The sequence below is a fragment of the Drosophila innubila genome (assembly GCF_004354385.1).
Source record: "Drosophila innubila isolate TH190305 chromosome 2R unlocalized genomic scaffold, UK_Dinn_1.0 1_C_2R, whole genome shotgun sequence".
Taxonomy (NCBI): Eukaryota; Metazoa; Arthropoda; class Insecta; order Diptera; family Drosophilidae; genus Drosophila; species Drosophila innubila.
In genome coordinates, this window is record NW_022995374.1 from 2712457 (window position 1) to 2724915 (window position 12459).

Here is a 12459-nt window from a genome sequence, read left to right on the forward strand (position 1 = left end):
CATCAAGATCAGCTTAGCATTAAGAGTTAAGATTGTCCTACTTGGAAGATCTTTTTAGTAGATTATGCTATTCACTTAGTCAGAAGTTGACCTAAACATTTAAGCTGTCCGTTATGCAGAAAGTTGACTCTAACAATTAAAGCAAATATTCCAAAAATATGTTGATTAAATTAAATCGGAGGATTTACATATAATTTATAGTTCATAATTTATATTTAATATTAAATTTATTCGAAATTCTTAACTTAATTTTTATACGTAGTAATTTTTTCTTTGCCGACAGCTTTAAGTCATGCATAAAAAAATAAATGAAATAAATATGTGCATGGAGAGGAAAAAGGCCAAATATCCTAGAAATCCGTTTGGTCCTACAAACAATAACATAATTTCTTTTAGTAAAATTAATTCGTTAATTTCAACTCTTATTTTTCGATCAAATAAGAAATGTTATACAATAATAATAATTAAATTTTTATTTGAGTTTTAGTTTTTTTTTTTTTTCGTTACAGTTCATAATTTATTTTTAATTGTATTTGTATTTTGAATCTTTAACTTAATTTTTATACTTGGTAATTTTTTGTTTGCCGACTGCTTTTTGTCGTGCATAAATAAATAAATAAAAAGTATTATAAAAATCAAAATAACAAGTTTTTCTCAATTTTAAAAATAAAAGTATAAAATTATTTTTAAATTTGCAAAACAAAAATTTAAAAACACTTGAATGTAAATATCTTTTGATCAAAAAAACGTATTTCCAATAAAATAAACCTTGTTTACGATCACTTATTAAAAGTTAATATAACTAAAATTTGTTTAATCATCAACTATGCGGATGTAAAAATTGTTGGCTAGTTAATTGCCATTTTTTAAATTATACTCTATCTGAATTTTATATAATTAACTAAATATTTAAATTCCTCTTTCAAGCAACACTCGCTATCATGTTGTTATCATGGCCAATTTGACTTCTGGCTATAACTTAAACTAATATTGCTTATTAGGCTCATAGCAAAAACAACTGTAAATTTGCAGTCACAACTTTCTTGGAGGCGGTTCGACAAGTGTTAGTTGTGTGTGTGTGTGTGCGTGTGTGTGTGTGTGTGTGTATAATTAGCCAATTGCAATGGCCAATGCTGCAATCTAATCGATAGTTTGGCCAGCACTTTGCAGTGAAAACAAGGCAAACTTTCGTTCAATTTCAACATCAATATCGATATTGACGACAGTCAAGCAACAACAACAACCACAACAACGACAACAAATCAAGCAAATGGAGTTTTATGCAAAACCAAAACTCGCCACGCTTCACGAGGCGGCAACAAACACGGGACCAAGAGACACTCAACCACTTGACCAGCGGAGACGACCGAGGACTGAGCCCAGACCGAGCTTGTTGACAAGCGCAACAGCAACAACAACAACAGCAACAACAACAACTGAACAACAACTGAACAACAACGACAACGGATGACACAAACGACACGTCAATCTCAAGCGCTGCCCACATGCGGCATGCAACATGGAACAGGATTTTCCAATTCGAGACAAATTAAGCTGGAAAAATGCAAGTACAACTGCAACAACAGCAACAGCAACAACAACAACAACAATATACACATTATGCGTATTTAGAACTCGTTGTAGTTCTCGTTAATTAGCACTAAAATAAGTGGAGACTGTGTACTGGACCCTTGAAGAGCGCGTTGCACGTTGCGCGTTGCACGTTGTGCGTTGCATGCATCAACGTTTGGCATCTCGATCGGCTCGATCCTTTCAGTTTCTACGAAATCGGCGACATCTTTGCAGTCAAATAAGGCGACAAGGCTGACGCAACATGTTGTTAATGTCCGTTAAGGCAACTGACAGACGCCCAGTCAATTGATAGCTCCATGTTGCATGCAGCATCACAAGTGGGCATGTGCCACATGGGGCACAAACCAAAAAAAAACTATCAATTTCAAGAATTCATATCTGAACTGAACTGGACTTTTGGTTAACCTTCAATCAATTTGATTTGTCCATCCATCGATTGATTTGTTTGCCAATGTACAGTGAAAACTGTCCGTCATCAAATGTCAATTAACTGATTGAAATCAATGTATGCGCTATTATTTCAATTTATAACCAACGGCAAATTACAGCATCAATAGTCAAACAAAAACCAAAAACTCAAAGTCAAACTCAAATTCAAAGAGAAAAGAAAAGCACAATGCAATGACAAGATCAAGATGCTGCGCCTACTTTGTGTGGTACTTTATGTAACGATCAGGCTTTCAAACATTTTCCGCTTTGAATTGCAAATACAAATGTTGCACAGCTCGCAGCAGCAACAACAATGGCACACGCGATCATTCTCTCTCTCCTCCAGATGCCCAACAAATGATGCTGTCTGAATGGAAGTCCCTTCCCCCCTCCTTTATCACTCAAAGTAGGTGCTGCTCCTTGGCATTCAGTCTTCTTTCCCTACGTATGCTAATTTTCATGCCAAAACATCGATCAAAGCTACAAGAATGAGCAAGAGGAGCAGTTAGTGAGGGAGAAAGACAGTGTGTGAGCTGCTTTATTTAACAAGTCCACTCAAAAGTAGGCAACTTTTTTTCTACTGCATATTCACTAATTATTTTAATATGGGCGCTCAAAAGCATGCTACACTTTTATTCTGTTTAATTTTTGTTGCGCGCGCTCGAAAGTAGGCAACGCTTTCCATTCCACATACTTCTACTCAACTCTATTAAAAAGCGCGCTTGAAAGCATGCAACACTTTTGCTGCCGCCAACTAGACAGGCAATTTGGCAGCTTCTCAACTTGCGCCTAAATTGAACTGTCAGCTTTAGTTTGCTGGCACCACCTCCACTGGACAATTTATTGACGTATTGGCACTGCTTTCACGCGGATTTCAGAACGATTTTAGAACGATTTTAGGCTGGCGTGTGAATGCCAACAGCAGGCCTTTTCCCAGGCAGACAGTCGCCTATCCCCACTTAATATGCAAATGGAATGAAACAAAAGCCGCCTTTCTATGCGCACATGTGTGTTTTAAAAGCGGATTTCCAAAATTGCCGCACACAACTCGCGTTATTTTCTTCGTTTTTTTTTTACGAGCAGAGTTTCTGGCTGGGGAGGGGAGCTGAAATTTATTGTGCGACACGCCTGCGAAAATAGTTTTAGAGAGTGCGTTTTATGACGCTGACTTTGGTGTTGCTTTCGCCGCACTGAAATGTGTTAATGTGCGAGATTCGGATGGCGACTTTTTGCCTGCGCGTCACGCGGAAATTTTAGAGCTAAAGCGACTGCCTAAAAGTATGCAATAGTATGTGTTGGCTTTGTTTGCAGCTGACTCACTCACACACACGCAAAGTTAACAATTGCAAAGTGTAAAATGTGTTAAGCCAACTGAAATGGGGAATAACGAAAGCCTTCCCCTTTCCCCTTTCCCCTTCCCATTCCCATTCCCTTGGTATTGCAGCTTAGCAACTTTTGTTGCTGCCCTGCGACTTAGTTTTGCTTTGATGGATGTAAAGCTCCATTGTGATGTGTATGTGTGTGTGTGAGTGAGTGTGAACGTATGTGTGTGAGCGTGGGTCTGTGCTTTCTTGCTGGATTTATTTGTGGCAACACAAAGATTTTTTAATGGCATCTTTTGTAGCTATTTTTTATACCACTCCAAAAAAAAAGAGAAAAAAAAAGGAAAGAAGCCATTTCATAAGTGCTCATGTGTGTTAATGTGTGTGTGTGTGGGTGTGTGTTGATATGGGTGCAGACTCACATACGAGGGTGGCTGGAGAACTCTTTTAAGCACAAATAAACTTGCCACATTGTTGCCCTTTCATTCTGTCGACAGCACCCCGCTGGCATCTTGACGATTCACAGAACCTCCGGGAATTGAGAGTGCGAGTGCGAGGAGTGTGCACTCAAGCAAGGTGTTTGCCTGTTAAATTATATAACAATGCAATGAACTGTAAAATACGCAGCTAAGTGCTGCTGCTTAGTGCTTAGTCTCAAATGGAGACGCTGCAGTCAAAGCTGCCACTGGAAAATGCCATAAATGGACACAACTCATACATACGTATGTGCGGGGTTAAGGGTGCTTGTCACAAAGCCATTATATAGCTTAATTATGGCACACGTAAAAGTGCTGAAAAACTGCTAAGATGTAAAGTAGAAACACAAAGAAAATTCAAGCTTCAAAAGATTAATTCAATTCCCAAAATTAAACCAGCTAGTTTTATAAATCAAATTTAATTTTAACGTAAACTAAACTATTTATTTGCCCCTGAAATTAAAAACTTCCTATTATCCTCCAATTTTAATTAATTTTTAAAATTAAATACAACAAATTCTCTTCAAGACTTTTAAAATTTAAATAAAACAAAATGATTATAGTTGATTTATTTCATACAGTTGCATTAATTAATATTTTTATTCAACAGCTGGCAACTAATTAATAATTATGAATGATATCATTTGTCTTCACTTGATGAATCGCACGGCACATTAACATTTTCCGTTCATTTCAAGGTCGACCACTCCCAAAAACTAAACACGCTTCCAAATTGACAAAAAAAAAAGAAAGTTTTTTTCAAGAAACACGCCACAAAATTGTGTTAAATAATGAAAGACTAAATTTCACATTTAGATAAAAGAAAATGTGAAAATTATGCAGTGCCTGCGCCTAATTTATAAAACAAACACAAACACACACACACATGCATTTATGTTGGTTATAAATGTAGGCTAAATATGAATTACCGAGAAAATAGTGCGCAGTTAATTAAAATATAATGAGCATTTAACATGCAGCCTAAAAATCAATTAAAGCATAGCATACTTTCGGGCTTCGTGTAGAAATTCGTGTGTGGAGCGTTCAAGAAAAAAAAGCTCGCACTCAGATACTTTGCGGTAAATGCTTTAATGTGTGATAGCAAACGAAGCACAAGAGCAGAAAAAAATAAAAAAAAACAGTCGCAATTTGAATTCAAATCGAAATGGAATGACTTTACTTAGATCTACTTATGTGGAAGATACTTATGAGGGGGAGATTGTTTTGGGGGTTGCCCAGTTTTTCCCCCTCGAGTTGTGCGACAAGCATGCCGCCCTCGAATGGTCGCCCCTTAATTTAAAGATTACTTTTGCGCTGCTCTTCTGCTACCCTCACCCTCACCACACAGTTTTCTGTTTGCTTTCAATTGTTTTTATCAGTTTACATTTAAAAACAAAACAGCACAACAACAACAACAACAAAAGATACGACAAATACGACAAACAAATAAAAGCCATGATGCTTTTTTTGCCAATGCTCGCAGAGATTTAGCTGTGATTTAGCCAGCAATCGTTGAAAAAAACACATAAACTTTTTGCCTCTTTGCTTTCGTTTTATTGGCATTGCTTTTTAGGGGGGAGTGGACTTTGTTTGTATTTGCTTCGATTTGTTTCGGCAGCGGATTGAAAATGAGCTTAGACTGAGGCAAGTGCAAAGCCTTCAATATAATTGAAACTTTGCTCATTAAATGTTTTTCAACGGCAGCGGATTGAAAACCCTTAAAAGGGTAGCTTTTAACTGTGGTTGGATAGAAAGTTTTATTAATTTGAGAAATGCTGTAGAGAGAGTACTTTATACATATTCTAAAAGTCTTTAAAGTGTGTAGAAAGTATAGAGTATTGTTATTTTTGCATGCCAGCGACAGGCGACAGAAGTTGGGCTGCCATTACTCATCTGTAGCCAAGAGAGGGTCTTACATACTATATATTTGTCTACTAGTTGGCAAGTAAGACGTCTGCAGTCATGAAATATAATGAATGATGTCAGCAGACGAGCGGCAGCTTGTCAAGAACACATGCGTCCGTCTGTCTGACGTGCACATGACTCCGCTCCGAACACCAAGAGTATAACTGTATACGAGTATACGAGTATAACTGTCAATGTGGCGTTTGGAGCAGTCAGCGCCCTTAAAAGTAGACAATGATAATGATTGCCGTGTTGGAGAAAACTTCCCTCTAACTGTAACAGTTACACGGCACGCTTTGCCGAGCATCTGACGGCTGAGACAATTTGTCATTTGTTGCAGACGCGACGCGACACGGCACAAGCTCGAGCTTTGTGCCACTTGCTGACAATGGCAACCAACTAGTTCAGGGCTGTAGTCGAAAAAGCTCAGCTTGTGTCCCATGTGTGTGAGTCGTCTCATTGATTGGACGCACACAGAGCGCAGCTGTTGCAAAAAAAAAGTAATAATAATGCAAAAGTGGCAACAACAACAATAATAAAACTTCAAGTGCGGCAATGCAAATAGCTGCGAGTCGTCTTTGGCGGCTTTAAAGCGGCTTTAATAGCTGCCCAAATAGCTGCAGGCCAAAGGCGCAGTCTCTGAATGGCCACAAAGGCGATTATATCGCCGGGTGGACTCTGAATAATTATAAAATTTCAGAGCACAACAAAACGCACACACACAGAAATACACACACACACACCCGCTGCACACGCACGACATTCATGAAATGTATAAAAATGTAATGGCATTTAAGTGGCCGTTGGCGTCGTTTTTTCTTTTCTTTTCTTTTTTATTTTTATTTTTATTTGAAAAGCAAGGCGCAATTAATATTATGGCGTGGCAGCAAAAGTTGATGTGCCACCTCAGACCACTTGCGACACTTGAGAGAGTGAGAGAGCGACAGAGAGAGAGTGAGAGAGTGAGAGAGACGGCGGCCGGAAGCACTTAGCGTCACAACATGCGAAATGAAAAATTGTGTTGCCTACTTTTTTGGGCGGAGTAAAGCACAGCCATTGAACTTGCCACAGTGCCACGGAGCCGAACAGCAGCAGCAGGCACTAAATAAAATGTAGCATAAATAATAAAATGCTAAAAATTCATAAGTGCTTGCCGTAATTCATGAGCTGCTGCCCTGTCCAATTACCGTGTCCACGAAATTGCCTTTGTTCGTTCGGTCTCCTCAAAACTTCTTATCAGACGTCGCGTTTATCAGAGCTGCAACTGTTACTGCCTAGTGCATATGGTGAGTACGAGTTGCGATACTCTAATTGAGCTAATTCCCTTGATTCAAGTCGCGAGAGCTGCGAACTTCAAGCTTATGCAAATAAATATGGCGAATGTACGTGACCAAGTGCGTAATATGCAAAAAGTTGAGCTCGCTCGAACTCAGCCAAGTCATCATTACGCTGTGCGAATCTCAAATGAATGTCAGCCAAAGGACACTGAGTCCTTGTGCGACATGGAAACAAACAGCAACGACAGCAACAACAACAACAACGGCAGAAATAGCAGCCATGTAGGCGACAGCATTTGAATTCCTAAGCAGACAAACGCCAACTCAAACATTGCTCTCTCGCTCACTCTCACACGCATCTATGCTCATATATGTAAACTATATACACTGTTAGAAAAAACACAAAATTAAATTGAATTAAACGCTTTTAAATTCATTAAAATAACATAAAATAAATAGATTAAAAAACAATAAAAAAAATATTTATTAAAAAACAATTATAAAAATTATGAAAAATATATAAAACAGTAAATTAAAAAAATATTTATTAATAAACAATTAACAAAATTAAAAAAATAAATAAAACAGTAAATTAAAAACAAAAATAAATAGATTAAAAAACATTACAAAAAAATGTATTAAAAAACAGTTAAAAAAATTATAAAAAAAAAATAAAAAAAAATAATTTAAACAGTAAATTAAAAATAAAAATAAACAGATTAAAAAACAATACAAAAAATATGTGTTAAAAAAAATTTAAGAAAATTATAAAAAATTATTTAAGAAAAAATTAATAAAAAAAGTAGATTAATAAATAAAAAACAGTAAAAAACAAAATAAAATAAAATAAACTAAACAAAATAAATGCAGCAAATTATATTTGAAATTTTGTTTTTTTTTTTCTTTAATAAAAAAAATCAGTTTAATAATGTTATGTTTGTTTTTAAAATATAATAATACTTAAATTAAATATAAAATATATTTAAATTGAATTTACTCATATTTGTTTTCGATTTAAAGTGCTTATACTTTAAATCTACTAAATCCTTGTTTAAATCATGGAGCAAAATAGTTAAGTCCATGTGAATATATTAAAATTTCACAACATTTTTCTAACAGTGTAGCTGCGTTTGTCTGGCAAAAGTAAAAGTTTTCATTTAATTTCACAATTTGTTTTAATTTGCAGCAAGTGAATGACGTTGCTGTCGTTCAATTAGTGCGAGCTAAAAATAATATGGCATACAATTAGACGAATTATTCACAAGCAAGAAGAAGCAGCACATGGGATCGGCAACAGTAGAGACAGACGCTTGACGACAATTCCCTAGCTGTTCCCGCAGCAACACAAAGCAAAAGTTGCAACACGGTGCGTATGATTGATGTGGTTGCGCCTCTGTGGTGTGTGTGTGTGACGCAAATGTAATTTGTGCGTCTCTTTTGGGAGCCAACTTTGACTGATGAACTTTGCATAGTTGTGGCAGCAATAACTTAAAGCCAACTTGCCACTTAAAGCCAGTAGAAAAAGTCGAGACAGTCGAGACAGTCGAGTCAGCGCATCGATCTTCATTTCGGTTTTGCTTGGAATTCAATCAAGTTTTTCCATTTGCTGGCAAATTGAAAACATATGTTGCACACAGCATTTTGCCTCATGTGCTGCGACAAGTTAAAACAAACGCCGCCATAGAACAAACATACTTCATGCATTGAAGCAGGAGCAGGAACAAGAGCAGGAACAGAAGCAGGAACAGAAACAGGAACAGAAACTGACAAACACGGAAAGAAAAGCTACTTAAAAATGTTGCACACGTACAGCCAATTGTGAGTTGGGCCAAAGAAAAGCAGACCCAAGACACACACACGAGAGAGATAGGGAGAGAGTGAGAGAGAGAGAGAGAGAGAGAGGGAGACTCAACAACTTTGCCGACAACGTTGCAAAATTCCCTAGAGCCTGTGAGTTCGAGACAGGAAAGCAATGGCAACTTCATCAGGCGCTCTGTTACGGCCTTGGTTGTGGCAACATCATCATCAGCATCATCATCATCATCAGCAGCATCATGATGAGCATCATCATCATAAGCAGCAACATGTCTAAGGCGTTTGCTGTCCCTCCAATCATTCACACACAAGCTCACCAAGGACTACTAAATTTCACGCAATCACGACTACACACACAACACACACACACACACACACAGCTCACTCAAGTTGTTGTTGTTGTTGCTGTGTCGTCGACAGCCTAATAAAATATTTAGTTGCTGCTCATTGATAAGTTTGCAGACACTGACAGCATTTCTCTCTCTCTCTCTCTCTCTCTTGGATTCATTCGCTTTGTCTGTGGCTTTTGTGGTCTCTTTATGCTCGTGTCTGACATTTGTGGCAGGTGTCGCTCACTCGTTTAGCCTAATCATTTACATGGTGGCAGGATTTTACTTTTACGAGCCCATCAATTCTATTAAACGCACATCAAATCCACAGGAAATAATGAAAAATGCAAAACCAATATTTAAAATGCCATCAAATCAAACAAAGTGCAACAACAAACTGCGAGTGTGGGTCAAATGAGAGACAGGGAGAAAGCGAGAAAGGCAGAGGGTGTCTCACATAAACAACGTTTAATATCTCATCAAGTGTTACGCTTTACGACTACTTAAAAACACATAAAAAATGCCAAACAAAATCAACGATGAAAGCCATAAATTCTTGTGAATAGAAATGAAAAGCCACTGAGCGCTGTTCGGGACAGAAAAACGAAAGCAGCAGTAAAAGCGAAAAGGAAAATGGAAAAAGAAAAACCCAGCAATAACCGCATCCCACACAGCGAACAGATTTAATGATGCAGCATGATTTGCGCATAAAAAAAGAATGCCACAGACAGGAGCAGCATCAGGACGAGGACAAGAACCAGGACGAGATTCAGAACTAGAAGGAAAAGCGAAACTCTGACTCTGACTCTCACTGAGACTGACAGCAACTGGTAACGGGTAATGGGTAACGAGTAACGGGTAACGAATACTGGGCGCTGTCTTGCTTTGATAAACTGCACTCACTCACACACACACGCATACAGATAAACACACACACACACACACACATACAGGGTCTGTCGTTTTAGTTGCGCATAAAATGTTAAAGGCGTTTATTTAAAAGCTAGCAAGAAAGTTTTGTGCAAACGGGTGAATAAACTCTATGTTCACATACAGCTAAAGCTTAAAGCCACAGTTTACCATCTCTAACAACTCCTCTGTGAACTATATGAATATCATTACTGTGTATTAGCTTAAAAATAAGTCAAGGTTTTTCAATTGAAATATTTCAGAAAAAAATAAAATATTGGAATATATATATAATATATATAATATATATAATATATAATATATTATTGATGAGGATAAATTACCATAATGCGTTTATTATAAATTTTAAAAATTCTGTAAAAGCTCAGATTTAAATATTTTTTTCGGGGAATAACCGCTACCGGAACCGTTAACCGAAATTAATCGTTTCATTTTTAGTACCGGAACTGAAACCGACACCGAATGAAAATTATCTGTCAAGAACCGAATACCGAAACGTTTGTACCGGTACGGTTGTGGTAAAGTTGCTAGGTCAAAGAATTGCCCAACTTCAAACTGTCATAACTTGATCAAATCTGAGCCGATTTTCAAGCGGAATGTCATTTTGATCATGATTTGGATTTTAAATTCATTCTGCATTCAAATTTTGTTCACTTAGAAAATTTAATTATTTTCGAAATAGATTCGATTTTTATGGTAAGGGTCCCCCCTTTGAAATTTTGAAAATTCAAAATTTTAAATCTCAAGTTTTCACTTTTAATCAACTCCTTATATTGTAATTAGTATAAAACAACACTTTAAACTTGATTCTGAGACCTTTCATTTTTTTGTAAAAAATCATGTGAAATTGAACAAAAATTTCGACTTATAAAATAGCTAAATCGGCAGTCTGACCAACTTCAAACTATCATAATTTGATCAAATCTGAACCGATTTTCAAGCGGAATGTCATTTTAATCATTATTTGGCATTTTATTTCAATATGCATTTAAATTTTATTAAATTCTTAAAAAAAAACCTTTTCCTCAAAATTCTACTCGATGTTGATTTCGATGCTAAGGGTCCCCCCTTTGATATTTCGAAAATTCAAAATTTAAAATCTCAAGTTTTCACTTTTAATCAACTCTTTCTATCAAAATTAGTATAAAACAAAACCTTAAACTTGACTCTGAGACTCCACTTTTTTGTAAAAAAAATCATGCCAAATTGAACAAAAATTTTGACTTGTAAAGTGGCTAGTTGGTTAGCTGGATTGATTAGCTGAAAAGTAACATTGATATGGCTAACACTTTCAGAGAGAATATATTTATAATAAATATTTGTTTGTTTATTTTTAAATAGCAATAAATTAAGGCTCGTTTATGAAATATTTAAAATACAGATTGAAGAAAATACCTAAAATTATATTTATTTGGATACTTTTTACAAATCCTCTGTAAAAATAAAGTAAATTTTAGTCGAGAATTGCGGTCTTTTATCAAAAAGCCACGTCATTGATAACAAATAATCTCCAGTTGGTATAGAGTGCGGCAGATAGTTCGATCTTAGATAAAATCCATTAACAATTTGTGGACCCTGACAATGTAAAATGTAAGCTTTGCATTAACTAATAGGTAAGATATTTGTTGTTGAATAAAAATATTTTAATTCTATTACCTAGAACTAATTAATGGGTAAAGGGTATGATTTGATTTGTATACTTGCCACATAAGGACAGGAGTGATTAAAGTTGCTGAACTCCTTGAAGAGATTGAAAACTATTTTGGCAACTGGATTGTATGCCCTTTTGACAAACCGACAGATATCAAGCTCAGCCTTAACCACCCATGGCTTATATCCGTTGGCCTTCTTAAAAATTTGAGCATGAAGACCAATGTCATAGGCAGGATGCAGAACCGTTCCGTTCAGGTTCAAGGTCGTTTTATTTCTACTCACAGCCTTTAGGCGACATTTGTGATAGACGAACCAGGATTCATTGTAGCTCTCACAAACCGCATTAGTGAACTTGAATACAATTGCTTCCTGTGGAAAGCAATTACATTACTTAAAATAAAAAAAAAATTACTACTTACCAACATACTTACATTGTAAGTTAGTTTGAGAGTTACCCAAATATGAAAGAATCCCAATAAAATGAATATGGTGCGCATGTTGTCAAAATCTCTAAAGACTTTTGATTACTGAAGTATATTTCAAGTTGCACTCAATATATAAGCTTTTTCTGCTTGAACAATCTGACTAATTTTGAAATGTATGTTAAGTACTTAATTTAAATGGTAAATGTGTATGAGTTCATTGAGAATATAATTATTAAGCAACGTTTATGTCATTTGAATAAATTTTATTTAAAAATAACGAATGGCAGCAATATTTGTATAAAATG

At 36.0% G+C, this 12459-nt stretch overlaps 1 protein-coding gene across 1 annotated transcript; it reads right to left on the minus strand.

Annotated features, from left to right (window-relative positions):
• Positions 1–11498: 11498 nt before the first annotated feature.
• On the minus strand, positions 11499–12226 carry LOC117785919. Its single transcript, XM_034624193.1, has 3 exons — positions 12161–12226; positions 11781–12098; positions 11499–11651 (listed from the first exon to the last, which is right to left on the minus strand). Exons 1-3 carry the CDS (start codon positions 12224–12226, stop codon positions 11499–11501), a joined length of 537 nt encoding a protein of 178 aa, XP_034480084.1.
• Positions 12227–12459: the final 233 nt, after the last annotated feature.